This window comes from Oncorhynchus gorbuscha, linkage group LG02, assembly GCF_021184085.1.
Source record: "Oncorhynchus gorbuscha isolate QuinsamMale2020 ecotype Even-year linkage group LG02, OgorEven_v1.0, whole genome shotgun sequence".
Taxonomy (NCBI): domain Eukaryota; kingdom Metazoa; phylum Chordata; class Actinopteri; order Salmoniformes; family Salmonidae; genus Oncorhynchus; species Oncorhynchus gorbuscha.
Window position 1 is genome coordinate 91923589 of NC_060174.1, and position 18022 is coordinate 91941610.

Below are 18022 nucleotides of genomic sequence, written 5' to 3' on the forward strand. Positions count from 1 at the left end.
GGTCATTTCTGTTAATGCATTCAATATATTATTAGTCTTTAACCGTTGTCATTGTTGGAGTGGACACTATTTGCGGATCGCACAACCTAGGCTACACGTGAGGAACTGGTTTTATTCATTCCATTTAGGAGTTGGCAATTTATTAATTGTCTTTTGTTTGGAGCGCTCCCATCAATGTCGAGTAGGAATGCACACCTGATTACGCATAGAAGTAGGCCTAGGCTAACTGGCCTGTGCACAAATGTAGGCTAAATGTGCACATTTGGGGATCTGATAGTATTTCTGATTGTGGAGCTTCTTAAATGAATTGTTTCTTTGCCTCAAAACAGCAAGTAAGCCAAGTCTGTTTTTACATCCATTGAAAAAGTTCCTCAAAGTAGCCTATTTGAAAAATCTTTCCAGCACTCTTTCGATAATCACACAAAAATACCATCATGCTCTGATCCGGTGGGAACATAAAATAGGCCTACCCGATATAGCCTACAGCTGTGTCTGGCCAGAGCTCACTGGTGCAGGTAGCAAGTTTGCTAGCAGGAGCTTCAGGTGGGACCAAGTTGATACAATGTTTAAAGTTCCTTGCACAGGCAATATAATATTTATTTTTAAATCAGGTTATTGTCTACCTGCAGGTTGCAATGTTTTTATTTGTTTGGCTTTATGTAAATGATTTTTTACATATTTGGAAATGGAAGTTACTTCTAGAATTTTGATTAATCACAACGAAACTGTTCCATGAAAACTGGCACGCAGATCGGTAGAAATGGTAAGATAAATTGGCACGCCAAATGGAAAAGGTTGCCGACCCCTGGTGTAGCCTATTACAAGCAACTTCAGGAGCTTAACAGCAGAATCTGCAAAGGCCAGCATCAGCTGGAAGAGGGGGTTATCTTGATCTTGGCTCCCTCAAGTCATTTGTGTGTATTAATTATTTTCATCAGTGTGCTTAAAGCACCAGTAGCCTACATATAGTTGATTTTATTAAAAACAGAGTGTGTCTATATAGGGAAAAATACATGTTAAAAAAAATGTAGACCAATCAATTGGTCGAAAGAACAAACAAATCTCGGTCAACCAAGATTTTTGTTGTCGTCGTCAGGGACAGCCATAAAGGAGAGAAGTTTCAGACGTGACGTGGGTCTACATACAGTGACGTGCTTCATCTCGGAGAACAGGATCCTGTTGGGAACCTCCACCATGTTGTCATGGAGGAACTTCCTTCGTTCGTACAGGGGCCTGTGGAGAAGAGAGCACGGTTAAGTTCAAATAGCCACATAGAAGAAAATGCTCCAAAATGGAGTGAAAGAGGGAGTTACCATCTAAACTTCTCCAATAAGAGAGTAGCTCCTTTTCCACTGCAAAATGTTTCAAGGTTTTGCTATGGTGAGCCCCAATGAACATTACCCAGGCTGTGACTTTGAATGTGTGTAAAATAAATAAAAATTTAAAGGACTGGATCAAACAGAAATGAATGCAGACAGACAATGAACATGATATTTACAACATACAGTACATCAAAGCTTCTACAATAGGGAGGGATAGGATTTGAGTGGACACAAGTAAACTGTCCATGCAGTTGTTATTTTTTTTTTTCAGCCAACTCAAGGATGAGTGAATGTAAGTTCATAGTGAATTCAATACAGGCCTCAGTGTTGTAAATCTACAGAGAAAAGTGACTACAGACAAACTTACTTCTCCATCAGGCTCACGCCGTTGAAATAGATGCAGTCGAAGACAAACAAACACACTTTGGCGTCTTCAAAGGCTGCTTTCTAAAAAAGGAGAGAGTGAACCATTTCTCCTGACACGCACTCTTGCTCTGTATCACACACACACACACACGGCCCCCCCACACACACACAACGCCCCCCCTTACCATAACACACACAAGCCAACACTCCCTCACCCCACACACACACAGACAGTCCCGCAAACAAGTGTACACTCTAAAGAGAGGTCAGTGGAAAGATACATTTGGCAGTCATGCTCACCTTGTGCACCCCTAGTGTCCCGAAGGGTAGTGGCTTGCTGGTATTGGTGTCGATGAGGAGGACCTCGGCATCCAGGATCATGCTGTTGCCACCAACGAAGGCCTGAGGGATGAACTCTTTAAAATGGGCCACCTGGAACAGAGGCTTTGGGTTAGATATGGAAAGGCATCAAAACACCAAGGGGCATCAGAAGGGGAAAATGTTTATTTTTTATTTTTAAGAAGGATACACTTATTTGGCTCAAACACATTTAATCTTGTTGTACAGAGGACACATCTAGGCTAGGGAATCAGTGAAAGGGATGGCCTTGAAAAACAAATGGTCTATGCTGCCCAGTCCTCAAAACCGTAATCAAACAGAGGATTTGTTTTACACTTTCCGACTTGCTTATCCAGAATCGGTAAAGAGTTCAAGTGGAGTTGAACCATGCAGCTTCTCTCAGTGTGTGTGTGATCTGACCTTGTGTGGCAACACAGGTTTAAGGCTGCGGCTGAAGTAGCTGAAGTGGTCTCCATTCTTGTGGACCTGGACACGCTCGCCGTCATACTTGATTTCAGAGTACATGCCGTTGGGGCACTTCTTCATGGCGTACTGGATGGACTTGCACGCCTCAGCCTGGGAGGGAGAACCAGTGACTTGTATTAGCCCCATACATCGGACTAGGGAAACCTATAATTATAGTTGGGTCTGCCTTCAGTGTATTCAGCTCTTCCTAGGTTTGCAGACTTTTATAATCACAAAGAATAAGATTACATGAACACGGGGACCTGATCCAAGATCAGCACATCTACTCTGAGACACTTGATACATAATGTACAATGTATTCGGAAAGTATTCAGACCCCTTCACCTTTTCCATATTTTGTTACAGCCTTTTTCTAAAATGGATTAGATTGATGAGGGGGGAAAAAAAACAAAATCGACACACAATACCCAATAATGACAAATCAAAAACAAGTTGACATTTTTGCAAATGTATAAAATACATTTAAAAAAAAAAATTTTATACAAGTACTCAGACCCTTTACTCAGTACTTTGTTGAAGCACTTTTGGCAGTGATTCCAGCCTTGAGTCTTCTTTGGTATGACGCTACAAACTTGGCACACCTGTATTTGGGGAGTTTCTCCCATTCTTCTTGTAGAACCTCTCAATCTCTGTCAGGTTGGATGGGGAGTGTCGCTGCAAAGCTATTTTCAGGTCTCTCCAGAGCTGTTCGATCTGGTTCAAGTTCAGGCTCTGGGTAGGCCAATCAAGGACATTCAGAGACTTGCTCCTAAGCCACTCTTGCATTAACTTGGCTGTGTGCTTAGGGTCGTTGTCCTGTTGGAAGGTGAACGTTTGCACCAGTCTGAGATCCCGATTCACCGTAGGGATGGTATTGGCCAGGTGATGAGCGGTACCTGGTTTCTTCCAGACGTGACACTTGGCTTTTAAGCCAAAGAGTTGGTCTTCATCAGACCAGATAATTTTGTTTTTCATGGTCAGAGTCCTTTGGTGCCTTTTGGCAAACTCCAAGCGGGCTGTCATGTGCCTTTTTGGTAGAGTGCTGCAGAGATGGTTGTCCTTCTGGAAGGTTTTCCTCTGTGTTGATGGGAGCTCTGTCAGAGTGACCATCGGGTTCTTGGTACCCTCCCCGACTAAGGCCCTTCTCTCCGATTTCTCAGTTCTAGGAAGAGCTTGGTTGTGCAAAACTTCTTCCATTTAAGAATGATGGAGGCCACGGTTCTTGGGTACCCTTCCCCAGATCTCTGCCTCGGCACAATCCTGTCTCGGAGCTCTACGGACAATACCTTTGACCACATGCCTTGGTTTTTGCTCTGACATGCACTGTTAACTGTGGGACCTTATATAGACAGGTGTGTGCCTTTCCAAATCATGTCCAATCAATTGAATTTACCAGTTGGACTCCAATCAAGTTGAAGAAAAACCTCAAGGATGATCAATGGAAACAGGATATACCAGAGCTAAATTGAGTCTCATATCAAAGGGTCTGAATACTTATGTAAATAATGTATTGATTTTATAAATTAGCAAACATTTCTAAAAACCTATTTTCTCTTTGTCATTATGGGGCATTGTGTGTAGATTGATGGGGGAAATAATTATATGAATTCATTTTAGAATAAGGCGGTAACGTAACAATGTGGAAAAAGTGAAGGGGTCTGAATACTTTCCAAATGCAGCGTACATATGGCCCCTGGTTGGAAGGTACGTCTGACCCTGGTCTTACTGTAGGTCTGCTTCAGTGTTTAAGAGGAACCGAATACACTGAAGCAGATCTTTTAACATTTAGTTGAGGGATGATAACCCTTGGGGCAAAATACATTAAAGTAATACTGTATGGGTTGGAAAGTGCCTTAGTTGTTCATATTTACTGTTCTGTACTTGGTATGCTGGATGTAGCATGCTTCAAATGTGACAGAACATACAATTTCACTGCGAGGATACATTTAAATTCCATTCATATTTCTGCTGTGTATACACGTTTTGTCTGAAGTGACTTGCATACAGCATGGCTTGCGAAATCTCATAAGATAAGAAATTCTCATTCAGAATGCATTCTCTTATGCAGATCTCTCAGTTGTAGTCAATTGGTCTTCGAAATATTCTGTTTTTCTGATCACAGAATCCCTTTTTAAACCAGCTGAAACAGTTAAATGAGCCCATCAAATCACATGTTATTGGAAATTTAGCATATGCTTTTGCAGATGTAGGGAAATGCTTCAGCAGTGCAGTAATATCTAACAATTCACAACACACATAAATTTAAAATAAAAAGAAGAGTTAAGAAATATCAAATTTATTAGGTTCGAGCAATGTCGGAGTGGCATGGACTACAATACAGTATATACACATATTAAGGCATTATGTAAACATTAAAGCGACCAGTGATTCCATGTCTATATAGGGCAGCAGCCTCTAAGCTGCAGGGTTAACAAGTTATGCATTAGGGGGCGCTATTACATTTTTTGGATGAAAAACATTCGTTTTAAACAAGATATTTTGTCACTAAAATATGCGACTATGCATATAATTGACAGATTTGGAAAGAAAACACTGACGTTTCAAAAACTGCAAAGATATTGTCTGTGAGTGCCACAGAACTGATGTTACAGGCTAAACCCAGAAAAAAAAATCCAACCAGGAAGTGCCGCATTTTTTAAAACCGCCTCATGCCAATGACTCCTTATATGGCTGTGAATGAGCTACGAATGAGCGTACGTTTTCTACGTATTCCCCAAGGTGTCTACAGCACTGTGACGTCTTTTTAGGCATTTCCATTGAAGAATGGCCGTAAGGGACCATATACAGCATGTGGTCACATGGTGTCTCCCGCAGAAAGTCTTGCGTAAAATACTGAGGTAGCCATTTTTCCAATCGCTTCTTATGAGAAACCAATTGCCTCAACGGATATACATGTTAAAAACACCTTGAGGATGGATCCTAAACAAGGTTTGCCGTGTTTCTGTCGATATTATGGAGCAAAGTTTGAAAAAAGTTTGGCGTTATAGTTGCAGCATTTTCCGGTCGATTTCTCAAAGCATGATGAAGAAATGGGAGCTATTTCGCCTACAAAAATAATATTTTTGGAAAAAAGGAACGTTTGCTGTCTAACTGGGAGTCTCCCGAGTGAAAGCATCCGAAGTTCTTCAAAGGTAAATGATTTAATTTGGTTGCTTTTCTTATTTTCGTGAAAATGTTGCCTGCTGCCAGCAGAGCTAGCATAGCATTATGCCATGAAAACTTACACAAATGCTTGTCTAGCGTTGGCTGTAACGCATATTTTGAAAATCTAAGATGACAGTGTTAACAAAAGGCTAAGCTTGTGTTTGAATATATTTATTTCATTTGCGATTTTCATGAATAGGAAACATTTCTAGCGGTATTTATGTCCATTGCGTTATGCTAATGCATTTGAGGCTATGATTACGCTCCCGGATACGGGATTGCTCGTCGCAAGAGGTAACCGGGTGGTAGCCAGCTAGTGATGGCTATCTGATGGCCTCGAGATAGATGTTTTTTCAGTCTCTCAGTCCCAGCTTTGATGCACCTGTACTGACCTCGCCTTCTGGATGGTAGTGGGGTGAACAGGCCATGGCTCTGGTGGTTGATGTCCTTGATTATATATAATTTTTCCTTCCTGAGACGCTGTAGGTGTCCTGGAGGGCAGGCAGTGTGCACCCGGTGATACATTGGGCAGACCGCACCACCCTCTGGAGAGCCCTGCGGTTGCGGGCAGTGCAGTTGCCATACCAGGCGGTGATAGGGCCCGACAGAATGCTCTCAATTGTGCATCTGTAAAAGTTTGTGAGGGTCTTCGGGCCAAGTTGAATTTCTTCAGCCTCCTGAGGTTGCGCTTTCTTCACCACACTGTCTGTGTGGGTGGACCATTTCAGATTGTCAGTGATCTGTACGCCGATTAACTTTTTGAAAAAGCTTTTCACCTTCTCCACTGTGGTCCCGTCAATGTGGATAGGGGAATGCTCGCTCTGCTGTCTCCTGAAGTCCATAGTCAGCTCCTTCGTTTTGCTAACGTTGAGGGAGAGGTTATTTTCCTAGCACAACTGCCTTCACCTCCTCCTTGTAAGCCGTCTCATTGTTGGTAATCAGGCCTACAACTGTTGTGTCGTCTGCAAACTAGACTATTGAGGAGGCATGAGTGGCTAAGCAGTCATGGGAGCCCTTCAGGAAGTCCAGGAATAAGTGGCAGAGGGTGGGGTTCAGACCCAGGGCCTCAAGCTTAATGATAAGCTTGGAGAGTACTATGGTGTTGAATGCTGAGCTATAGTCAATTAACAGCATTCTTACATAGGTATTCCTCTTGTCCAGATGGGATAGGGCAGTATGATGGTGATTGCATTATCTGTGGATCTATTAGGGCGGTATGCATATTGAAATGGCTCTAGGGTGTCAGGTAAGGTAGATGTGACATGATCCTAAACTAGCCTCTCAAAGCAATTAATGACAGGAGTGAGTGCTACGGGGCGATAGTCATTTAGTTCGGTTACCTTTGCTTTCTTGGGTACAGGAACAATGGTGGCCATCTTGAAGCAAGTGGGGACAGCAGACTGGGATAGGGAGAGATTGAATATGTCCGTAAACGCGACTAGGGATGAGGACGTCGGTCACGGAGAACCAACTGTACTTGGGGGCGGGCAGCGTCGGTGGCACCGTGTTATCCTCAAAGCGGGCAAAGGTGTTTAGCTCGTCAGGGAGCAAGACGGTGTCTGCGACGTGGTTGGTTTTACCTTTGTAATCCGTGATTGTATGTAGACCCTGCCACATAAGTCTCATGTTTGAGCCGTTGAATTACAACTCCACTTTGTCTCTGTTCTGACATTTTGCCTGTTTGATTGCCTTATGGAGGGAATAACTACACTGTTTGTATTCAACCATATTCCCAGTCACCTTGCCATGGTTAAATGCCATGGTTTGCGTGAATGCTGCCATCTATCCAATTTCTGATTCGGGTAGGTTGTAATAGTCAAAATGGGAACATCTTCTATGCACTTCCTGATGAACTCAGTCACCGTGTCAGTGTTTACATTCAGTAGCAGGTGTGTGTACTGACTAAGTGTGTGTCAGAGTGAGTTTGTTTGTGTGTCAAGTTCATGTGTACAGGGCGAGTATGTGGGCAAGTGTGTGCATGTCTGCTTGGTGTATGTGTGCTTAGTGTATGTGTGCATCTGTGTGTGTGAGAGCATGTGTGTGTATATGTATGTGTGCGTGAGCTCACCAGCATAGGCTGCACTGGGGTCATGAGGGAGGCTTCAATAGTGAGGAGCTTCCTGGGGCCTGAGCCGTTGGTGGCGTCCTGCTGGTTCCTCAGCACGCGCTCTATCACGTCCCCTAGGTTACGGGAGGCCTTGAAAGCGTCGTAGGCATTCGGGTCCACTGCATCCAAGCTGTTTATAAGATACATTTGATTGAGAAGGGGGTTCAAATATACTGCAATAAGTTTCAAAGTTCATGTATGCTTTGAAAGCTCTAGCATATTAGGTTTAGAAGTTGTAGCATAGGGTTTTAATGTTGTCGTGTCAGGTTAGGAGTAAATCTAAAGTGACTTACACATGCTTAGCTCCAGAGTTCATCTTTAGATCATGCTTAATGAGTCTGATGATACATTTCAGGTCATTGCCGGTACATCTGCAACAAAGACAGGGTAGACTTGTGTGAGTATGGCTGCAGTTATATAATTTCATTATATTCAGAAGTTGACTATGTCCCTTAGTCTTTTGATGCATAATATGTTGGTGCAGTAGGAATTGTGGACAGACACTGAATTACTAGGAATTTTAAATGTCAAATCATTAAGTACAGTATAAGTCTACATTGTTTGTTTTTTTACTTTTTGGATATGTCCTCTAGCTCTTTCTGCTGGTCATCCTCCTTGGTTAACTGGGCCAGACGGGTAAGGGACGCATCCACTTCCTGAATCGTGAGCAGACTCTTGGCGGCCGGTGGGAAAGACTTGCCTTCTTCAAAAAACATCCTCACTGTCTCCGACACATCCCCCTGTACGCCCAGAATAAAAAATATACTCAATACACGTCAGTCCTGAAACCCCCAATTCTGGGGCCACATGGGCTGTATGTTGTGATAGCACCTACTCAGCATAACCTACCATTTATGTCTGACTATGTACTAGTGTTTGTTCCCAGCTGTGTTTTGTGTATACAATGTGAGATGTGCTAAGATTGTCCTCTTATATGACAATGAACATGAATCGGAATAACTTGTCAGAAGCACTGACTGTCATGTTCTGGACTCAACAAACACTGACCTGCTCCAGATCTCGCACCATCTCCTCCTGGTTGCAGTTGAAGATGCGGCTGAAGAGCTTGACAATCTGTTTGTCGTTGAGGTTGTACACACTCTTCACCACCCCTGGGAGAAGCAGCTTCACCGTCAGGTACACATCTCCCTTGAATTTATCTGGTAGGGAGAAGAGAAAAATAAAATCAAGTATTTCAGTAATTTTGCTTGCCTACTTAAAAAAACAAACATTTGAGGACAACATTCAATGCAGTACAATACTGCAGAGACAATTTACAACATAAATTAAGCTATGAACGCACACACCTCCCCCTGAGCCTTTCTTCAGGAAGTCGTGAATGATCTGTGTCTTGACATTGTAGCTATTCTTGTCTGCCACCATGGCACAGAGCTTGCGGAACTCCCGGAGCAGGCTATCCTTGTGTTTGGGGTCACAGAGCTGTGCGGAAAGAGGACTGCCCTGGTTGGGTTTGGCTGGGGAAGGGCCTGGGCTGCTTGAGCTCCCAGCCTTAGTAGCTGATTGGAAAAATGACAATATGATTGAAAACATTTAAGACGAGATAATACAGCAGGGTTATGTTCTGGTGGAATAGAGGAAAATAGTTTTGAAAGAAAATAAAACATTTGCACTTCTGTAGCAGGACGAGCTAGTTTTCAGATGTGCATACTGGTTGATCCATCCACTGGAATACCCTCTCACCTGTGAAGCCAGAGAACTTCCGTGGTGCATTCAGAGAAGGGTCAGCAGGCGGAGCTGATAGCTGACCACTGTTGTTCAGCTTGGCTTGCACCTTCTTCTTTGGGCTAGTGTTAGCTTTGGCCATCAAGTCTGAAAGAGAATGAAAGAGTTCTTAAATGGCGTCTCAATTAACATGACAAGAAACAAGAAAAGTTTAAAGACGTCAAAATATTTTCTTCCATGGTGAACACCAACAACTTGAGTGCCATGACATGCATCCTATGAGTCAGTCAGTATATGCATTACAAAAAAACATTTCATTTCGGTATGTGGAACTTAATCTTGCTATATTGACAGAAGTATATAAACGTTGTACCTCCAACAAGTTTGTTGATGAGTTCCTTGTCCTCATCCTGCAGCTCCTCCCAGCCCTCCAGGTCTGTGATGTCCTCGATCTTCTTAGTGGTGGCCCGGGCCCGCTCCAGCTTCTCAAAGATACACTTCACATGGTACCACTCCTTCATCTCCCCGGCAGACTCACTGAACGGGTTAGGCACAATCTTCCCGATGCGGGTCAAGCCCTTCATGATTTTGTCCTTACACTTCTTACATCCCGCAGTGCCACGTTTGGCATACTCCACACAGTATCTCTGTTCAGCCATGTCTGTCTGGTTAGTACAATAGTGACGCCAGCAAACCTTGAAATTGGAATCTAGTGAAAGACTGCGATTCCAAGGGGGCTGGGTGCACTGATGGCAGCCCAATGGATAGGGGAGGATGCCCCTACAATGGGGTAGAATTTGGAAGTTTGCAGATAAGGGATAAGCGACAAACAGTTTCCAGGTGGGTTGACACCTGCACAGTTTCCCAAAATGTATATTGTCGACAGTCTTAAGTGCCAATGAAATACAGAATCTCTGCATCCAATATGGTTTGGTGATATCTAAAACGTAAAAAGGTTAAAGGTTATTCACAACGATGCATTGCAGTATAGATAATAGTCAACTATCTGCCTGGAATATAGCTAGCTACCCCCACCCCCCGCTTTTGGCGATTAGCCAGCTAGCTAGCTAATAACAAACCCAGAAAAGCTAGTTCGTGTATGGAAATGGAGATGCTGTCCAGACAACGCCATATAGTATGTATGGAGTAGCGTATTACTCCCTAAAGTAATGAACGTTTCACAAGAACACTTAACCGTAGCAAGCTAGAAGTATGACAACTCGCTAAAACTCGTTACGTGTACATGATTGCAGTCATTGGCTAACTGGTTGCTACCTAGCTAACGTTAGCTTTAAGCTAACTTTAACCAAATGTAGTAATGTTCAAAATGGGCTTAGATATGTTATTTACCTTGGTTCAAAGTGGGGAAGGAGGCTCATTAGCTTACATATTACAAAAGCGGTTCGCTTATACTAGTTAGCAGCTAGCTATAGGCTACACAGTCATTGAAAAGGCAACACTCAGTTCCCTTTAAGTCCTAGCTAGCTGCCACGCTTCCTCTTTGTTCGCCTGCGTTTCCTGGGTTTTGCGCATGTGCGGGTATGCAGACAGAAATGATAATGAGACGCAAGACCAAATCAAATTGTCACATTCGCCTAAGACACCGGGTTTAAACAGTACGGTGCTTACGAGCCTTTCCCAGGGACGCAGAGTTAAAAACAATAAACAAAGACAAATACTAACACAGGAGGAATAAAATATACAAGAAAGGAGCTTTATACAGTGATTAGCAGTAGGCTACCATATCAATATGCAGGGGTACGAGGTATTTGAGGTATTTTATATGTACACAGGGTAAAGTGTAAAGGCAAAGGTAAAGGCAGGGTAAAGTGCAGGCAAAGTTTACAGGATTGAGGATTATTCTAAATTCTAACCCTGTGTCATTATACCATGGATTATTACTACACGGACACCGCCAGAGTGCCACCCTGAGGGTCCTTTACTGCAGGGTTTCCCAAACTCGGCCCTGGGGCCCTAACCAACTCATCATCAAGCTTTGATTATTTTAATCAGCTGTGTAGTGCTAGGGCACAAACCTTAAAGTGCACCCAGGTGTGGCCCCAGTACCGAATTTGGGAAACACTACTTCACCGCTACACGCAAATACTTTTAAAAATATATAGAGCTCGCCAGCTTGTAGTCCAAAAAAACGGGAATTAGTTATTGGTTCGTTCAGCCATTCCTATGGGGGAAAGAAGGGAGTTTTGGGATAACTGATGAAAATAAGATCTGAGGTTAACACAGACCATTCTACCATAAACTTCTGATTGGTGGAATGCTACAGAGATGTTTGTCCTTCTGGAAGGTTCTCCCATCTCCACAGAGGAACTCTGGAGCTCTGTCAGAGTGACCATCAGGTTCTTGGTCACCTCTCTGACCAAGGCCCTTCTCCACCGATTGCTCAGTTTGGCTGGACGGTCAGATCTAGGAAGAGTCTTGTTGGTTCCAAACGATGATGGAGGCCACTGTGCTCTTGGGGACCTTCAATGCTGACATTTTTTGGTACCCTTCTCCAGATGTGTGCCTCTACACAATCCTGTCTCGGAGCTCTACGGACAGTTCCTTTGACCTAATGGCTAGGTTTTTACTGTGACATGGACCGTCAACTGTGGGACCTTATATAGATAGTGGTGTGCCTTTCCAAATCATGTCCAATAAATTGAATTTACCACAAGTGGACTCCAGTCAAATTCTAGAAACATCTCAAGGATGATCAATGGGAACAGGATGCACCAGATCTTAATTTCGAGTCTCATAGCAAAGGGTCCGAATACTTATGTACATTTAAAAAAAACTGTTTTCACTATGTCTTTCACTTATGGGATATTGTGTGTAGATTGATGAGGACCATTTTGTATTTAATACATTTTAGAATAAGACTAACGTTACAAAATGTGGAAAAAGTCAAGGGGTCTGAATACTTTCCGAATGCCCTGTATTTGACACACATGATTACATTGTCCATGTTCATTTATTATATGGTAATTGTTGTTCAACATGTCCTCTGCTGAGATTTGAACTCACAGCCTTCTGGATTTATGGCATTTTTCTGTATAGTTGTCTAATTTTGGTGGGACAGATTCCTTTAATGTTACTCTTTAATCACTATGAGAAATAAAATCATTGACACAGACATGGTGGCATAGCAGGAAGATTGGAATGCATTGAACCAAGAGGTTGTGTTAAAATTCCAGGTGAGGACATGTTGAATATTAAGGTTCTATTCAAGCCGCATTGCGGAAGTTCAGCTTTACAGTGTGATTGAGATTTAAAGGCAATGTTCCCGCTTTTGACGGAGACTGCACATTAAACACGGCATATGTCGGCTCAATCGGAAATTACCTTTACATTTCTATCAAGAAATCTGCAACGCAGATTGAATAGACCATAATTACTGTATAAATGAACATGCACAATGTCAATGTGTGTCAAATATGTAAATTTAATACATTTTACCTGTATGTTAAAACACACTGTGTGTTTGTTCCACAGCCTTTTTTTAGGTAAGATGCCCAAATAATAATTTCTAGTTGAATAAACATATGAGACAATTTGAGGAAACACATTTTAAGTTGTAGCTTTTAAGTTTTTAGTTTAGATAGCACTTGGACCGAAAAGATGAATAAACCAAAAAAAGCCTTCGGAACCAGTTACTTAATAATAGTAAGTTGAAACAGCTTGATTTTCTTTTACAGTGTACTGCAATCCCTAAAGAAGAGGAGACTGGTGATGGCTGATGAGCTCAGGCTCATAGCAGATCAGGACATGGAGGAAGATAACTATGAAGGCATGGACTTCGAGGAGAAGGAGGACCTTCTGGATGCAGAGCTGCTGTATGGCGATTATAGCAATGAATAGTCGATGGTGGGAAGAGGTAGAGGAGATGGACACTGATCTTCAGCAGAGACCATCATCAGATGGGTAGGTATGTGTGTAAGTAGATGTGTGTGTGTTGATATTTGTTTTGTTTTCTTGTTTGAATAATATTCCCATATATTCATGTCTGTAACTGTTAGTATTAACATGTAATAATACATATTAATGCCAATATATCCTCGTTCAATGCAGTGATTCATCCTCAACAGTATTGATTTCCATGAAGGCATGCATTACTACATCTGTTCAAAAGATGGCAGTGATGACATTACTTGGGAGTTCTTGCTCTAAAATATTAATGCCATGGTTCAAAACCAACACACATACTCTGGGCCTATCACACATTCCCTCGTTTACAGACAGAAGTATTTCATTCTGAGAGATGGAGCACTTGTGAGAGGGAAAGAGGGAATTTAACCAATTTCCTGGCCAGAAAATGTCTGCTTCTCAGACAGTGCTGAATGGGCATGGGCCCTGAATGGAAACATGATTAAGAGCAAGACCACAAACACTGCTCACTGAGTATAATACATTACATCCCAGGCTCAATGATATGGCAAAGCATTCATTCCTGCCATTTCCCACAGCAAGCAGTTGTTTTATACAGCCTTGATCAAAGTAAAGAACAAGGCTCCAAGAATGTTATAGAAAGTAAGTGCACTGCTAAGTAAATTAATATATGTATGTATTTAATGTATAAATATATATAAATAAATTATAAATAAAATAAATTATTAAATAAATGTATAAATAAATTTAATGTAAATCATTGTAATTTAATGTAAAGAATTCTGAGAATTCTGGCTTGCACCTTGGATCTACAGTGGGGAGAACAAGTATTTGATACACTGCCAATTTTGCAGGTTTTCATACTTACAAAGCATGTAGAGGTCTGTCATTTTTATCATAGGTTCACTTCAACTGTGAGAGACGGAATCTAAAACAAAATCCAGAAAATCACATTGTATGATTTTTAAGTAATTAATTTGCATTTTATTGCATGACATAAGTATTTGATCACCTACCAACCAGTAAGAATTCTGGCTCTCATAGACCTGTTAGTTTTTATTTAAGAAGCCCACCTGTTCTCCACTCATTATCGGTATTAACTGCACCTGTTTGAACTCGTTACCTGTATAAAAGACACCTGTCCACACACTCAATCAAACAGACGCCAACCTCTCCACAATGGCCAAGACCTGAGAGCTGTGTAAGGACATCAGGGATAAAATTGTAGACCTGCACAAGGCTGGGATGGGCTACAGGACAATAGGCAAGCAGCTTGGTGAGAAGGCAACAACTGTTGGCACAATTATTAGAAAATGGAAGAAGTTCAAGATGACGGTCAATCACCCTCGGTCTGGGACTCCATGCAAGATCTCACCTCGTGGGAAATCAATGATCATGAGGAAGGTGAGGGATCAGCCTAGAACTACACGGCAGGACCTGGTCAATGACCTGAAGAGAGCTGGGACCACAGTCTCAAAGAAAACCATTAGTAACACACTACGCTGTCATGGATTAAAATCATGCAGTGCATGCAAGGTCCCCCTGCTCAAGCCAGCACATGTCCAGGCCCGTCTGAAGTTTGCCAATGACCATCTGTATGATCCAGAGGAAGAATGGGAGAAGGTCATGTGGTCTGCTGAGACAAGAATAGAGCTTTTTGTTCTAAACTCCACTCGCTGTGTTTGGAGGAAGAAGAAGGATGAGTACAACCCCAAGAACACCATCCCAACCGTGAAGCATGGAGGTGGAAACATCATTTTTTGGGGATGCTTTTCTACAAAGGGGACAGGATGACTGCATCGCATTGAGGGGAGGATGGATGGGGCAATTTATCGTGAGATCTTTGTCAACAACCTCCGTCACTCAGTAAGAGCATTGAAGATGGGTCGTGGCTGGGTCTTCCAGCATGACAATGACCCGAAACACGTAGCCAGGGCAACTAAGGAGTGGCTCCGTAAGAAGCATCTCAAGGTCCTGGAGTGGCCTAGCCAGTCTCCAGACCTGAACCCAATAGAAAATCTTTGGAGGGAGCTGAAAGTTCGTATTGCCCAGAAACAGCCCCGAAACCTGAAGGATCTGGAGAAGGTCTGTATGGAGGAGTGGGCTAAAATCCCTGCTGCAGTGTGGTCAAACCTGGTTAAGAACTACAGGAAACGTATGATCTCTGTAATTGCAAACAATTTCTGTACCAAATATTAAGTTCCTATTTTCTGATGTATCAAATACTTAAAATACTCAAATACTTAAAAAATGCAAATTAATTACTTAAAAATCATACAATGTGATTTTCTAGATTTTTGTTTTAGATTCCGTCTCTCACAGTTGAAGTGTACCTATGATAAAAATTACAGACCTCTACATGCTTGTAAGTAGGAAACACTGCCGATTTTGCAGGTTATCAAATACTTGTTCTCCCCACTGTATATGATGCATTTCAAATTCATTTTTCATTTCCATGTGATCTTTCTGACATTATCTATTACACGCAACCTTTCGTTGACAATGGATCAGTTCTCCTATTCATTCTGTAAGTATCTGGTGCAAAGGTTGCCCCCGGAAATTCTCATTCCCCCCTCTCACATAGCTGACATGGGGCACAGACAAATGGTCCTATTAAGCTTTGCTGTCAGAGGTCATAAATCATTGCATCACCAAAACGTAAAACTAAATGTTGCTATTGAGAGCACACAATGAAAAACCTGAGAGCCTAACAAGTAAAGGACAATCATTCCGTCATCGTTACAATCATTACATCCCTAAAGCCTATAAAAAACTACTTTACATCACATTCTCAGATCTATTATGATATACTGAAAAGGAAGAAAAACCTCACTAAGATGGTGAAATATAATCAATATAGCGAGGATACCACCTTATTTGAGCAAGGGAGCACAAATATAACATAGGATCTCAATTCAAACCAGAAACCACTGAAGTAATTCATTTTAAATCCGCAAAAGCCAGTCTCAGTGCAGTTTATGACTCCAAGACCAAATGTTCCCCCCTACTGAGACTCGACTGCGGTAGTAATTTAATGCCAGGCATCAGGGAGCTAATGTCTTACGCAGTCAAACGGGTAAACATTTAAACAAGCTTAAGGGAAGACAGAGAGCATCACCTACCAGTGGGAACAGAATTTCATTGCTATCCATTTGTTGTCCATCCACTCCATCAATAGTCAGAGGATTCTCAAGTCATAGAGGATGTGTCACGCCCTGACCTTAGAGATCCTTTTTATGTCTCTATTTGGTTTGGTCAGGGTGTGATTTGGGGTGGGTATTCTATGTTCTATTATTTGTATTTCTATGTTTTGTCCAGGTAGGGTTCTCAATCAGGGACAGCTGTCTATCGTTGTCACTGATTGAGAACCATACTTAGGTAGCCCTTTTCCCACCAGTCTTTGTGGGAAGTTGACTTTTGTTTAGGGCACATAGCATCACGGTTTGTTTGTTTGTGTCATGTTTGTTGTTTTGTTTGGCGTCTTTTTTCCAAATAAAGAGAAAATGTACGCTCACCACCCTGCACCTTGGCCCACTTACTTCAACAGCCTTACTTCAACAGGATGCTGGAGGCTGAGATTTCTCAAGTAGCCCCCGACTGGGCCTTGTATCACTCTCTTTAATTCTTAAAGGGCCAGGGCAGTCAAAATCAAAATTTCCTGTGTTAATATTGCGCAACAGCTGAAATTAATACTATAAAAGTGTGAAAATAAACACCTTCTAATCAGCAGAGTTGCATGTGCATGAGTTTTGGCTTTCCATGGTGATATCACCATGCGGTAAATTGGTTAATAGACCAATGACAAACGGAGTTCCAAACCTCTCTGCCAATAACGGCTAGTTTTCAGTTTTCCCCTCCCCACTCAGACCACTCCCAGATAGTCCTAGCAAAATTATTGCTCGAGAAAATGTTAGCTAAAAAGATACTTTTGCCATTTTTTTAATGGAAATCTGTTACAGTATGGTACATAACTGAAATTATTTGATATTGGTGTAATATTGGGCTTTTAAAGGGTATAGCATCAAGCTAAAGGTTGGTACTATTAGGCTATATTATTCCAAATGTTAAGGTTTCTGTATTTGAATATATACTGAGCAAAAATATAAACACATGTAAAGTGTTGGTCCCATGTTTCATGAGCTGAAATAAAAGATCCCAGAAAATATTCTATACGTTTACATCCCTGTTAGTGAGCATTGCTCCTTTGCCAAGATAATCTATCTACCTGACTGGTGTAACATATCAAGAAGCTGATTAAACAGCATGGTCATTGCACAGGTGAACCTTGTGCTGGGAATAAAAGGCCACTTTAAAAATGTGCAGTTTTGTCACATAGCATAATGCCACAGAAGTCTCAAGTTGAGGGAGCATTCAATTTGGCATGCCGACTGCAGGAATGTCCACCAGAGCTGTTGCCAGAGAATTTAATGGAATTGAATGTTAATTTCTCTACCTTAAGCCGCCTCCAGCGTAGTTTTCAAGAATTTGGCAGTACGTCCAACCCAGGACCTCTACATCTGGCTTCTTCACCTGCGGGATTGTCTGAGACCAGCCACCTGGAAAACGGATTAAACTGTGGGTATGCACAAATGAAGAATTTCTGCACTAACTGTCAGAAACCATTTCAGGGAAGCTCACCGCATGCTCGTCATCCTCACCAGGGTCTTGACCTGATTGCAGTTTGGCATCG

At 42.1% G+C, this 18022-nt stretch overlaps 1 protein-coding gene across 2 annotated transcripts in view; it reads right to left on the reverse strand.

The window, feature by feature from the left end:
* Nucleotides 1-10965, reverse strand: part of lig3 (ligase III, DNA, ATP-dependent) — a 27455-nt gene extending 16490 nt beyond the window's left edge. For both annotated transcript variants that reach the window (XM_046327227.1, XM_046327219.1), the window contains exons 1-12: nucleotides 10798-10965; nucleotides 9821-10387; nucleotides 9466-9594; nucleotides 9072-9281; nucleotides 8773-8924; nucleotides 8338-8504; nucleotides 8058-8135; nucleotides 7726-7894; nucleotides 2448-2603; nucleotides 1989-2120; nucleotides 1690-1769; nucleotides 1146-1233 (exon numbers count right to left, since the gene is read on the reverse strand). In XM_046327227.1, the coding sequence (XP_046183183.1) occupies nucleotides 1146-1233; nucleotides 1690-1769; nucleotides 1989-2120; nucleotides 2448-2603; nucleotides 7726-7894; nucleotides 8058-8135; nucleotides 8338-8504; nucleotides 8773-8924; nucleotides 9072-9281; nucleotides 9466-9594; nucleotides 9821-10367 (1908 nt within the window). In that variant the 5' untranslated portion in view covers nucleotides 10368-10387; nucleotides 10798-10965. The remainder of the gene's footprint in view (nucleotides 1-1145; nucleotides 1234-1689; nucleotides 1770-1988; nucleotides 2121-2447; nucleotides 2604-7725; nucleotides 7895-8057; nucleotides 8136-8337; nucleotides 8505-8772; nucleotides 8925-9071; nucleotides 9282-9465; nucleotides 9595-9820; nucleotides 10388-10797) is intronic.
* Nucleotides 10966-18022: the final 7057 nt, after the last annotated feature.